Source organism: Mesoplodon mirus (assembly GCF_964341445.2).
Source record: "Mesoplodon mirus genome assembly, chromosome: 2".
Lineage (NCBI taxonomy): Eukaryota > Metazoa > Chordata > Mammalia > Artiodactyla > Ziphiidae > Mesoplodon > Mesoplodon mirus.
The window spans coordinates 16,412,949-16,427,938 of record NC_138977.1 but is presented as its reverse complement, the minus strand read 5'-3'; the positions used below and the strand labels follow the sequence as shown (position 1 = coordinate 16,427,938).

Below are 14,990 nucleotides of genomic sequence, written 5' to 3'. Positions count from 1 at the left end.
AATCAAAACCTTTTGTTCCTCCTGCTTTTAATATCAGGTCATAACCTTCTTGCTGATAGACTTTACAGAGAATGAAAAATTTTTAAACTCATATCAGACAGAACCTTCTGACTATCCTTTTTTGCATTTTTTTTCATCCTTCAAAAATGCATAATGAGAGAATGGACTTGGGGACACAGGGAGGGGAAATGGTAAGCTGGGACCAAGTGAGAGAGTGGCATGGACATATATACACTACCAGTTGTAAAATAGATAGCTAGTGGGAAGCAGCTACATAGCACAGGGAGATCAGCTCAGTGCTTTGTGGCCACCTAGAGGGGTGGGATAGGGAGGGTGGGAGGGAGACGCAAGAGGGAGGGGATATGGGGATATATGTATACGTATAGCTGATTCACTTTGTTATACAGCAGAAACTAACACACCATTGTAAAGCAATTATACTCCAATAAAGATGTTTTTAAAAATGCATAATGATTTTAGAGGGACATATTACACAAAAGAAAAATAACTATGCCTTAAAGATGTAGCTGAATATTTAAAAAATAACATACAACAATTCAAAATCCGGGCTTCCCTGGTGGCGCAGTGGTTAAGAATCCGCCTGCCATTGCAGGGGACACGGGTTCGAGCCCTGGTCCAGGAAGATCCCGCATGCTGCGGAGTAACTAAGCCGGTGCACCACAACTACTGAGCCTGCGCTCTAGAGCCTGCGAGCCACAACTACTGAGCCTGTGTGCCACAACTACTGAAGCCCACGCGCCTAGAGCCAGTGCTCTGCAACAAGAGAAGCCACGGTAATGAGAAGCCCACTCCCAGCAACGAAGAGTAGCCCCTGCTCGCTGCAACCAGAGAAAAGCCCGCGTGCAGCAACAAAGACCCAACACAGCCAAAGAGAAAATAAATTTATTTAAAAAAAATTCAAAATCCTTTTATTGAGTCTTAAGAGGGCCAGACTTTTATATATGAATGAATATATTATTATTCTGAGGACAAAATTCTGTAAATCTTAAATATTTAATCAATACTGGAATATATATAACTTTTTATCCTAAAATCAAGGATGTATTATTCTGAAGATAATAAAGTGTTTTCATTTGGCATACTATTTTCAAATTTGGATTCAGTTCTGTGGATATAAAATCTTAATAGAGAGGAATGCTATGGAATATGGCTAAAGTATTATTCTTGTTTTTTTTTAATTTATACATTTCACAATGCAAATGTGTTTTTAAGAAAAGGAAGTAGGTGAAGTCAAAGAGCAAATAAGTGTGTAACCTAGTCTCAAACTTAGAAGTTTAGTAAAAACCAAATCCTTAATCAGGGTGGTTGGCAACTTAAAATTTCTTGGTTGAGTTTGTCTCTCATATGAAACTGAAGTCTTATGAAATGCAAATGAACTTTGAAATGCTAAACTTTAATCCACAATTTAATCCAAAGCTAAACTTTGCTTAAACTATCAGCTTTTAAAACAGAAATAATAAGCAATAATACAACAAGTAACTTTGCTAAATATTCTTATCTTATGAAAGCCATTATATTTACAGCTATATATAACTGTATATAATTACACACAGAACATGATTTATCATTAACAGGCCCAGGACAAAGAAATATATACAGCCATTTCCACATATAATTCTTTTCTGATTTGCTTAAAAATAATTTACTATGACCAATTCAAATTTTCCTTTTTATTTCCACCCCCGCCCCCTTCCAAACAAAGCATTGACTGAGTCACTGTACATGAGATGAGTTCTGGTTTGGCTAAACTGTGACTTGTGACTAAGACCTTGTTATCCTTAGTATTCGTCCTTTATCAGCCCACATGAAATGGTACAAACTAATTAAATATCATGTAAGAAACATTGTAATTAAGTTCCCAAATAAATGTCATAGATAAATGGTGACATTCACAAGAGAACTAATGAGGATAGGTGATCAGATAAATTAGTGTTTTCCAAAGCTTGAGATGCATAGCATTGTAAGAGAGATTCTATGATGCAGTACTGGAAAGTGGCATTAAATAAGATTGAAACACTAAATGAGAAAGTTATTTTCTTTTCAGCTTTTTTGTTTATTTCAATGACAAAGTTTCAAAATTTCAATTTGATGCAAATATGTCACTAATACGTAGCATGTGCTTATCATTTTTTTTTTCACCCCACAGCGGGAAGTACAAATGCAGTCCCCAACAATCACAAATTATTCAGTGAAGTTTTCCACATTTGGGGAAATCACAGGGGTCAGCACAGCACATCCAGAGTGCTATGGATAAACCTCGACGGGGGACAATCACCTTCATGATCCTGGTATCTTCCCTTCCAGGTAAGTATTTGATTTATTTCTTAAACAAGGACAAGCAAGCCTCACACTCAGAGCCTTTGGCAAGCAACAAAATCTAGCTAGAATTTTGTTTTATTTTGCTTACATCATAGTGACTTTCTAGCTTCTGTTTATGCCAAGTCAAACTGGTTTTTCATTTATGATGGTTTACTTTTCAAACAAATTTAAGAATAAAAAGTGCATCAATTGAAAGAAAGTACTAAATAAATAATAGTGCAGATGGTACGCATATCTGGCAACACTCATTAAGTTGTGGGAAATACTGAGGTAGCATCTTGCAGAGGCTCTTGATAGTTGTGTAGAATTTGAATAAGCAATTGGAGGAAGGACAAGGGGATGAAAGAAGGACCATACAGATGAGGAGGGCAGCAGGAACAAATACCACAGTCAGGAATAAATCTGGTAACAGCAAGAGAACCACCCTGGTGAGAATCACAGCTTTATATTCAGCCAGCCTATCAGTCTGTCAACCTCTCATGTTGATTGAACTCCTACTTGTCAAGCATATGATGCACCCAATTAAAAGCTAGTTGTTTTCTACTTCCTTTAGGTACCTTATGTAAAACAGTTGTAATGAGAACAAGTGTGGTATAGTGACTTTTATGGGATTTGAGGTGAGAAAAACAGGGTTTGAATTTCATCTTTTAATTTAACCTTGGCCAAGTCATTTAGTCTTTCTGAACCTGTTTTCTTACTTGTGAAACTGGTATCATAAATACCAACTTTGCCTGGCTTTTATAAGGATTATCATTAATAAAGTAATAGCTAAAATGTATTATTTACTTTCCAGACACTGTTTTAAGCTTTATATATTTTTACCTCTTTTAATCTTCACATGAATCCTGTAAGGGTGTAGTCTTATTACAACTACTTTACAGATGAGGAAACTGAGGCACAGAGAAGTTAAGGAGCTTACCAAAGGCCACAGTCCAAATAAATGGTTGTGCTGTTATTTGAACTTAAGCTATCTGATTTCAGAATCATTGTTTGTAACCAATAAGCTAACTTCCTCTTGGCATGATTGTAGAGCCCTATGTTTTTATTTTAAGAAGGGTGTGGTGCCTTGAAAAGCATAGGCTTGGGCAGAGGCCATTCTCATGTTCAACCAGTAGTATATCTGAAGTGGCTACTTGATTACTACAATTATATATGATTTTTGTGTTAAACTCCATACTAAACTAGGATAAATTTTGCAAAAAGGAAACATATACGATCAACTATTTGTTACATATAAATGTTATTAACTCTGACTAAATAACCTACTGATTACTTATAAATGTTACTCATTTTTACTTAACAAAAGTCAGATTTTTCCCTTTAGATTTCAAGTCTGTAATATTGTATATGCTGTGGTAGCAGAAGCTCTAAGTGGCAAAAGCCTGAGAAGTATTTTTATCCACGCACTTGCCTTAGTAGAGTTATGTCCTGGCATTTGCCCATCTCAATTTGTCTTCTACCTATAATCTTATTCCACATTCTCTCCTCAGCTAAGACAAAATCCACCAAAGGGAGAAAGAGCAATGGTCTCTCCTTCCCTGTCAATCTCTTACAATGTGAACTATACCTGCTTTCAAATCTGGTTATAGATATCTGAATGACTAAGTTTCCAGCAAGAAAAGCATCTATTTTGCTTTCTCCCCTCCATCTTCCTTTTACTTTTCTCTCTTCAGAAACCATCAGGTATGCAAAGGAAATTAAAAGAGTCAGAGAGGATGCCACATTTTTAAGTCACTGGAAGAAACAGGGAACTCAGGAAGAAAAGATTTGTAATTTTACAACAGAGTTTTTTTTTTTTCATCTTTATTGGAGTATAATTGCTTTACAATGGTGTGTTAGTTTCTGCTTTATAACAAAGTGAATCAGTTATACGTATACATATGTTCCCATATCTCTTCCCTCTTGCATCTCCCTCCCTCCCACCCTCCCTATCCCACCCCTCTAGGTGGTCACAAAGAACCAACCTGATCTCCCTGTGCTATGCGGCTCCTTCCCACTAGCTATCTATTTTACGTTTGGTAGTGTATATATGTCCATGCCACTCTCTCGCTTTGTCACAGCTTACCCTTCCCCCTCCCCATATCCTCAAGTCCATTCTCTAGTAGGTCTGTGTCTTTATTCCTTTCTTACCCCTAGGTTCTTCATGACATTTTTTTTTTTTTCTTAAATTCGTCCTATTTTCCCACAGTTTAGTTACTGGAGGATGGGGACTCCTGTGATTGACATTTCTTTGAATCATCCCTCAGTGCCCAGTGAGGTAGCCCTACCAATGGACAATGACAAATGCATGGATGTTGAAATCTAGGTGTAACAAGGGTAAATTAAGGACATGGTCTGGAGTGGGTTAAATGGTGGCATCCCCCTCCCCCTGACTTCCTTGGAAAGATATATGTACCTAGAACTGGTGAATACAGCCTTATTAGAAAAAGGATCTTTGCCAGTGTAATTATGGATCTTGAGATGAAATCATTCCAGATTGGGGTGGGCCCAAAATTCCGAGAAATTGTCTTTATAAAAAAAGAAGACACAGACAGAAGAGGAGACACAGAAGGGAAGGCCGTATGTAGACACACAGGGAAAAAGACAATGTGAAGACAGAGGCAGAGATTAGAGTGATGTATCTATAAGCCAAGGCCGTATGTAGACACACAGGGAAAAAGACAATGTGAAGACAGAGGCAGAGATTAGAGTGATGTATCTATAAGCCAAGGAATGCAGAGAATTACTGGCAATTTCCAGAAGCTAGGGGGCATGTCAGGTCACCGATGCTCTGCAAAAGATTTTTAGTGAATAAATTAATTTACTGATTAATCCAAAGGGCCCTCATTTCTTTATAAAGTCAGATCACTGAATTAATGAGGATTTCTATCTTAAAAATCCTAGAATTCTAGAAATTTATCTTCTACAGGCAGAATAAAACAGGAGAAATACACACAACTTTAAGGGAATGGGAAATGATTAGAAATGTTTTGAGAACATGCTTTTTTGATCTACATTCCACCTTTCTAGGGGGTAAAGCAACAGACCTCAATAACTCTTCTCTACTCTAAATCAAGCCTGCATTTAAGATAATGTACCCACAGTGTCTTTATCTGATAGTCACTCTCCGAGGACCCATTGCCCATATGTTTAAGAGGTGTTCAACCTTCCCCTGCCTATAGATTGTTTTGTTCTCCTTCTGTTTCTCTGTCTTGGCTCCATTAATTTTGAATGTTTGTGTGTGTGAGGGGTGGAGATTGAAAGGGAGCATTGCCCTGCTAACCAGGAATCTGGGCAGACTCCTGGTCTCATCAGACGCCGATAGAAATGTGTGCAAACTCATTATATCAAGTGGAGTCCATGCTTAGCAGGAAGCATCTTGAGGAATGAGAGAGATCTAGGGAGGATGGCTGCCCAAAGAATGAGTTTTATAACAAAATTTCTAAAGGACTTAGCATAGAACTGGTTAATCAAATGGCAAATGCAAAGGGAAACAGTAAGTACCCTTCTTTCATTACCTTGCTTTCCAGGGTGTTTCATTTTTCAAGAAATGGCTTTGTGGGTGTATTTTTTAAACTACTTGGAAGAAAGCCACTTCAGACTGTGTTTAGAAGCTAAATAAATACAGGAGTCTCCAGAACTGAGATGCAGAGGGCATTTTATTGCATGAATCAAGGCAGAATTAGGAATCTCAAGTGACCCATGGGATTGACCACAGACTTCTAAGTGCGAATTTTAATAAACCATGGTCCTTGAATGACATTTTCCACATCAGACACTGCCTGGGTGGGTGTCAGCGCAAAGTACAAATTATTTGAGTTTCATCTTCAACTGCTACACATTTTGCAGATGCGTATTCACTTTTATTCTTGTTTGTCTTGGGGGCAGTCATATTATGAGATGGAGGGGGTTTTGGTTTGCCAAAGGTACTTTTCAGACATATATTGCCTACAAAATAGGTTCTATTCATCAGAGCCCAAAACACTACCACAAAAAAATGTTCTTCTTATGAAGGAAAAATGACCCTCTTCTTTAAGTTCCTTTATGTGGTGACTAATTAAATAAAATTATTAGTTTACAATTATGGTGTGAAATTCAACTTTTTCTAGATAACCTTTTTTATGTCGTGCCTAAGATGATTACAATAAAAAAGGGGGAAATGGAGGTTCTCGATGTGTTTCTAGACAACAGTGGGCCTTGGGCGTCCACAGTCCCCACTTGCTGTGTCATTCTACCTTAGAGGTCTCCCAAGAAGAGACTTGGAGACTGTGAGTCACCTGTAGCTGCTTTTCCTTAAGGACTATGGGTATGCCAACAGTACATCCAGTATTTATAATGAACGGGATCTGATAAGGCTCTTACAGAAGATTGCTAGCTTTTCTACTCAGGATAGTTTGACTAAAAGTACAGATTACTTCCAGTCACAGAGGCCAGAATAAGGGAAGTCCTTGTTGTGAAGATACATGGGGACTGGAACTGGAAAACTGTCAGGAATCAGGGGATCTCTCAGAACTGCTACTCTCTCTGTCTCGCCTGAACAACTTAACCTTGCTCGCGGGGCCTCTCTATTTCCGCACATAGTCTCTCTCCATTCTTCTTCTACCAACTCTGCTTACTCATAATACCTGCTTCCTTATGCCGCAGGCATGCACACCAATCACCGTGGTTGTCTCAGACTCACTCTACTAAAACCTTGCTACTACAGTTCCTCTGACTTTTTGGTTTCTTTGGGTTTTCTAGTTCAGATTACCCAGAAGGGAATTTTATTGGCCTAGATCAACATTCTCTTTCTTTTTGTTTTTAAACAAATCTTTATTTGGAAACTCACCACTTAAGGCACTCATTTTAAGTACACAACCCAATAATATTTAGTAAATTTATAGAATTGTGTGACCATCACTATACTCCAGTTTTAGAACCTTTTCTTCAACACAAAAAACTTCCTTGGGTCTTTCTGCAGTCAATCCCCAGGCCCATCTCCAGGTGTAGGCAGCCACTTATCTGCTTTCTGTCCCTATAAAAATATCCTTTCTGGATATTTCACAGAAATGGAATCATATACGTTGTATTTTGAGAAAGACTTCTTTCACTGTATGATGTTTTTCAGATTCATGCTATTACAGAATGTATCAGTATTTTGTTTCTTTAAATTGATGAACAGTATTCTATTATACGGATGTCCCATGTTTTGGAATACTACAGATGAATTCCAAATGGAAAATCAAATGAGATATTCTGTTTTGCGAGTTAATGGACATTTGGATTATTTTCAGTGTTTGACTATTATGAATCATGCTATTCTTAACACATTAACCACACCCTGTTTTGATTACTATAGCTTTAGAGTAAGTTTTGAAATTGGCTGTGTTCGAGTCTTCCAATCTTATTGCTCTTTTTCAAAAGTGTTTTGACTATTCAAGGTCCTTTTCATTTCCATATATATTTTAGGATTGGCTTATCAAGTTCTATGCAAAAAACCTGCTGGTATTCTAATAGGGATTGCACTGACTATTTTATCAATTATTGATCAACTTGGAAACAACCGCCGTCTTAAAATATCAAGTTTTCCAATCCATAAACATGTAATGTTTGTTTGTTTATTTATTTATTTATTCTTTACAATGTTAAATACGTATTTGAATTTTAATCGTGAGGTTATGCTGATGCCTTTGGTTTCAATATGATAATGCAGTGTTTTTTTCCTTCCCCTATTCTGTATTTGTATCTCCCCTTTTCACATTGAGAACACATCTATATGTTTTTTCAATCTTGTAGTACCAGGTATTTAGATTCGCTATATTCATTTCAATAAAACAAACTCATCAAGTGAATTTCAGGATTTCTCTGCAGTGTTTTCCTTTTCTCTCCCCCTCTTTACCTGTTCTACTGAGGAGGGTATGCAGTTAAGACTATGTTGTTTAAAGTACTTGGATTCTTTTTGTGTGCTTTTTTAACAATTTTATATATGGTTAGGTAAAGTGTCTCTGGTTGCGTTTAATTTTTTCTATTTCTGTCTTTATTGATAGTTATATACATAGAAACAAATATATTTGTTATGAAAATTGACGGTAGATTATTACAGTATAAAACCTAAGGAAGCAAATGTTCAAAACATTCATCACTGGCTTTTAAATTTTTTTAAGCATACAGAAGCAACACACTCACATTCTACTTTTCTTTCCCCCATGATTCCATCTTTCTTGTGAACCCTTGAAATGGCTTTGTGTGGCTAAAGTCAGAATCAACATGATGTCATTTTTGCATCTCACTAGCACTTTCCCACTGGCAGTAATGTTTTAAAATCTGATTTCTTTGCTCAAGTACCAGATGTAATTGTACTAATGAAAAATTGTCTTTTTTGATCCTTAGTGGGCTTGTCTGAATCACTAAAACTAACAAGTGGTCTTTTCACATAATACTAAAATAAATGTATTATTTAAATTGTGTGTGCATTACATTAAAAATGCATACATTGCCTTTCCCTCCCTGCTCTGCTGTGTATGGCCTGCTGGCTCACACCTGCCACATCTCCCAGATGTGCTCTGATACCAGGCTTCACATTGTGAATGTCCAGAGCATGTGATCAGAATAGGCTCAGCTCTGCTTTGGTTTTAGGGGTCCCTTAGTTCTTTTGCTCCTCTTGCCTGGAAACTGACCCCATGATGTGTCCTTTTTAGGGTCCCAGACACCCACTAGAGCCCCTCCAGGTGATGTGCCAGGTACCACTGACTAGTCTTACTTAGTTCAGTTATACTCATATGACTATCTGCCTTAAGACAAAAAAGTCAGGGAGGTGGCAGCGTGCAATAAAGAAAAGAACACAGGGCAAGGAATCAGATATGCCCAGTCGTTAATTCTGGTACTCACTAGCCCTACTGATGGGGACAAATCTTTCTTGATAATTCACTCCGTTACCTCATTAGATCACTGGCTTATGATAAAAGGATATAACTCAGGGACAGCCAGATGGAAGAGATGCACAGGGCAAGGTATGGAGAAAGGGCGTGGAGCTTCCATGTCCTCTCCTAGTGCATCACTCTCCTCAAATCTTCACATGTTCACCAACTCAGAAATTTCCATTTATATATTTAATTTCTCACAGAAGTGTTTTATAGTTCAGTGTATAAATCTTGAATTTCTATTGTTAAATTTACTCTTAAATACTTTATTCTTTCTGATGCTATTGTGAATGGAATTATTTCCTTATCTTTTGGATTGCCATTGCTAACATAAAGAAATATGATTTATTGGTGCATATCTTGGATCCTCTGGTATAGAATACTCTTTATTAGTTCTAGTAGCTTTACTGTGAAATCTTTGGGTTTTCTACATAGATAATGATGCAGTCTACTGAGAGAAACACATTTATTTCCTCCTTTCCAATCTGGATGAATGATTCTATCTGTCCCTTTCTATCTATCTATCTACCTATCTATATATCAGTTTATTGCACTGTCTAGAACCTCTAGTTATAATTTTGAATAGAATTGGTGAGAGTGGAATCTTTGTTTTGTTCCAGATCTTAAGAGGAAAGTATTAAGTCTTTCACTATTAAGTATAATGTTTGCAGTATATTTTTCATAGATATCCTTTACCAGTTTGAGGAAGTTCCATTTTATTTATATTTAATTGAGTTTTAATTATGAGTGGGTGTTATATTTTGTCAAATACTTTTTCTGCACTTACTGAGTCTACTAATATGGTGTATTACATTACTTGATTTTCATATGTAAAACCAACCTTGCATTCCTGGATAAATTCCATTTGTTCATTCTTTATATCACTTTTCATATGTTACAGATTTTTTTCTAATATTTTATTAAGGATATTTGTATCTGTGTTCATGACAGATACTGGTCTGTAGCTTTCTTTACTTGTGTTTTCTTTTCATTCTTTTCTATCTTTGGTGTTAGGGTAATACTGGTCTCAGATAATTATCTGTGCGATGTTTCCTCTACATCATGAAAGAGTTTGAGAAGAATTAGTATTACTTCTTTTGTGAATATTTTGATAGAATTCACACTTGATGCCATCCTGCTTGGAGTTTTCTCCATGGGCCCATTTTAAATTTCTAATGCAGAATCTTAAATTGCTTTAGGTCTTTTCAGTCTTTCTATCTTCTTGAGGCAGTTTTAGCAATTTGTTTCTAAGAATTTTTCCATTTCATCAAAGTTGTCTAATTTTTTGGCCAAGCTCACCTTTTTGTGCCAGGTGATATCATAGATTATTGCTCAGGCTTGGACTGATCCTCCTTGGCATCCACTCATTTGTGGCTATGGAGGGATAGAGTATCACTGTACAAGGCAAAGTTGCTAAATTGTTGTCCCATTTGGTAGAGACTAGGAGAGAATATAAGTAAGGCATTGTTCTTTGGTAGCTGTGGGCTGGAAAACATTCAGAGTTTAGTTCTATCCAATATACTAGTTTAACATTTCAGCACAAATTCTTGTACTTACTCTTGGATTGGGGACTTTGTAATGTTGAAATAGCATTTGGAAGATTTATCACTGTTGTTCTTGTAGTGATGAACTCAGTCTTCGTGACACCTTTGGCTGTAGATCCTAATTATGTAAAAAAGAATGAGTAACCATCAGGGGTGTAAACAATCACTAGATCATATCATTAATATTAATATAAACATCCAGTTACAACTTGAAGATTAGTTACTTAAAGTCTTCTGATCAAGATACAGAAATCCAGTGTTTTGATGTCTGTCTTTTGGTGAGTCAGTTAACTACATTTTTAAAAGTGGAGGGACATTAGACTCTCCTACATGTCTGATATAGGTTATTTCACTTGATCATAACAGTAATTCTATGAATTAAGTAGTAATTATGATCATAATTTTACGTATGATTCTGAAAAGTTATATAATTTTCCCACAGTCACAGAGAGCCAAACCTTTCTGATGTAAAACTTAGTTGCTCAGCTACCCTAGAAAGGGGGTGGTAAGGCAGTAGTAGTACTTGAAAGTGGTAGTATGATTCCCATGCTGTCTAGGAGAGAATTTTCAGGTAGGTGGAATAGCAGGGAGGAGAGAGATAACAAGAAGTAAACAGAATAAACTTTTAATTATATTTAGTTCATTTTGGGGGGGGCAAAAAGGAAATTCAGCAACAAAGAAAAAATAAGCTGAGTTTTCAAAAATTGCATTGGAATAAGGTTACTTTAAATAATCTATATTTGCACAAATATTATAAAACAAAATGATTGATGACCTTCAGTCTTTTCAAAGTCTAGCATGGGGAACACTGAGTTAGTAAAGAAAAGATAGGCATACTGGTTAGTGCACGCTTAGTGTTAGCTAGATACGATGTTGGCTGGAGATGGGGGGAAGACAGTTTAATAGACTCCTACCACAAAGAGGTCTGGAAACCTGAACTGCTGGTGCCTTCCAGAAGTGCCAATCAGCTTTCATTCTATGGCAATAAGCATCTATAGTGTAAAGCAAATTCTTAGTGCATTTGAGAGATTCATGCTGGAGAAGTTTATAGTTCGCAGGAAGACCTCATAGACAGTGGGTAAATATGTCTTCAGGCAAAAAGCCTTTAGAAATTGGTATGCTAAAGAAAGTGAATAAATTTGAATATAGGCTATAGGATTAACACTGCATATGAGAAAGAATGAGTGAAAATGGTCACCAACTTCAGAGGAATCTTGAAGTATTAAATTGAGACGGAAATATTTGAGGAAGAAAAGAAATGTCTTATTATATAAGGAAAGCAGAAATTGATCTTTGTAATAGTATGGAAGTGGGAAAGGTACAGAAACTCAACACTTGAGGACGGAGGAACGTGGGGATAAAGATCTTGCTTCTCACTGGAACTCCAAGAACATATGCTTTGAAAACATCAGAACAGAAGTTCTTCTTCAGAAATCTTCAGAGAAGAATTCTTCTGCTGAGCTAAAATTGGAAACCATGAAAAAGCTATCCTGATGGGCTAAAGAATTCCCTCGTATAAAGCAGACTCAACAGTCTCGGTGATGGGAAAAAATAGAATGTATAGCTAGGGAAGCTGTGAGGAGCTGCCAGTTTATGAAAATACAAAGAGAAAAGGAGAATAATGGAGTAGCTGGGGGTACAATCCCCAAAATTTTATTTAGAGAATTGCTTATTATTAATGTGGAATATACTTCACAAATGAGAATAGAATTAGAGCCCACACTCAATTCAGGACAGGTTGTCAATTACACATGTCAATTAGGCCATGGAAGGAGACAGGAATGTTTTGAAAGTGATCCAAATATTTAGAAATATTCATGGTGAACTATGAAAATAGAACAGAATGAAAGATGTATTAAATGAAAAGTGAATAGAATGAAAAATGTGGAGACTAATGCTGCCATAGGCATACATTTTCAAATTTTACTGGTGTACTAAATATTTCAAATCCTAATCTCAGAAGAAAAGAAAATGGGTAACCTACATTTATTAAAATAGGAGAATCATAGTCTTATATTAACATCTTCTTGGGAAAATGTTCCCAATTGCACTTCAGGTTCACAGGTAGTAGATTCTGGACTTCTGCCAAGAAGTGACTGACACCTCAGAGCAAAAGGAAACCAATCTCAAAGCTGTTCTTTAAACTTATACAGTTTGCTCTCTTTCAGTTTTTCTGTCTGGCCATTTTCCCCCAGAAAACACTATATATCAGCTGTGGTCTACAGGTGTGACTCACACTGTTAAGTCTAGGTAATAATATATGTATTAGATTTGACAAACATTATTTTGCTTGAGCAAGACTAATTTAAATCACAGCATCAAGATAATAGTGGCTTTACCTTTAGGACTTGTGTTTTTGAAATTTATGTTCTTTTAAGTCTTAGAATTTGATACAGGTGGAATGTATGAAAGACAAAATATGAGGAATTTTTAAACCATATTTAACTTGGAATAAAGAATCAAACACAAGAGATGCTTGAGAAAGTCTCATCAATACCAGAGTGTAAATGCAGAGAAGAGACTTTGACTCCAACCAGAGCCCTAAGTTAGAACCATTGGCTAGAACCAAGCAGAATGAGGAATATGGGCTGTTTTATAATTTGTCTTGGTATTATCAATATGAGATTCATGTTATATGTTTTGGGAGGTTAAATTTTTGGGAGTAAGCAACAAATGTGAACATTAATTATATTAGGAATTTAAAGTGTGTTTACAACAGACTGACTTGAAAGGGAGGATTTATGGAATTAAATTGTGAAGCAAAGAGGATTAAGCAGCTTTATTCCTTTGAAATTACATAATTTGACTTACAGTATTGTTTTGTCCAATATACATAACAAAAGCTTCTTGTGTGGTCACTTTGTCTTCAGAAATAGAATATGGGATAAGTGACTTTTTGACGAAATCAACATTTACCAAGATATATGCTATAGAATACTAGTACTTTGGTATATTACTTTGTCTATGTTAAAAAACACTTTTATAGTCAAATTATTTGGAGCTGCATAGATTTTGAAGTCAACAGTTACTAAAACATACGCTATAGAATACTAGTACTTTGGTGTGTTATTTAGTTTATGTTAAAAACCCCTTTTATAGTCAAATTATTTGGAGCTGCATGGATTCTGAAAAAACATCAAATGAATGTCTTTGTGTTAGGATTACTGAGAATTTTTACAGATGTTATTGTGCATTGTAAAACCCTCGGAGGGTAGTATTTTCTAAAACAATTGCCCAAGTAGCTCCATTTTCAGGGATCATTTTATGGGCTAGTGCTTCATAGAAATTATGTACCCATAACAATGAGGGTAGTCTGGGGTAAAATTAATTAATATCCTGATTCATTTAAGTGACTTCTGAGGTAATATTAAAGAGCCCATAGAAAGACTGTGAAGGGCCTAAATGTTTATACCAATGATCCTAGGAAGATGCGTCAAAGCAGTGGCAAAGAATGGCAAAGAAGCTTCTTGAGGTTTTGCTCAGATTCTTCTGAACGCCTCCATTGGAGTAAAAAGGAATGCCTCAGAATGTAAATAAGTTAAAATGCTAAACCCAAGGGAAAAAGATGTGAAGGAATGTCGGCCAAATACCTGAACAATTCAAAGAGAACGTAAGACGTAGTTCCCTCTAGTACTCACTCCTGAGGAAGAGGAGCTTAGATCATGCAACCAGACTATCCTGGTGTCCCCAAAGTTTCTGGAGAAGCACAAAATGGTGCTGGTGAAGGAATGTACGTAAAGTAGGACTATAGCTTTCAGTGGGAGACAAGAAGAGGGGAAAGTTTTATTTCTATATAGATTTAAATTTCCTTTTTCTTTTCCATATTATTTAGAGGGTAGATTAAGGTAGGCATTAAGGGTCCCTTGGAATTGCGTGTTTAGCAATGTCCTACCTCTTGCAAAACCATCAAGTACCATGTAGTATGACCCCAGGAAAGTAGGCCAGAGCAGACTACTGAGACCTCCCTGCTGTTTAGGCCTGGCCTAATAAGGTGTTTAGGTGTCTCCAGATTTATCAATTCTCTAACCCAATTTACCAGGGTAAGCTCATATAGGAACTTGGGACTGATCCTAGGTCATGAATAAACTTATATCTGTACTTAGAGTGGCTTTTTGCATTATATATCCCCCAAATCAAGTGGGTTGAGGTATTTGGTGCCCTCAGAGCAATGTAGTAATTTTTTAATCCCTTCGTTCTTTCTTAGAGACTTCACTAACAAATAGAGGTT

At 36.4% G+C, this 14,990-nt stretch overlaps 1 protein-coding gene across 1 annotated transcript in view; it reads right to left on the bottom strand.

Moving 5' to 3' along the window:
• The window catches only part of EMCN (endomucin), a 95,012-nt gene that overhangs the window by 35,419 nt on the left and 44,603 nt on the right, over positions 1 to 14,990 (bottom strand). Inside the window, exon 4 of the mRNA XM_082638300.1 lies at positions 10,776 to 10,880. Within this exon, the coding sequence (XP_082494426.1) occupies positions 10,776 to 10,880 (105 nt within the window). The remainder of the gene's footprint in view (positions 1 to 10,775; positions 10,881 to 14,990) is intronic.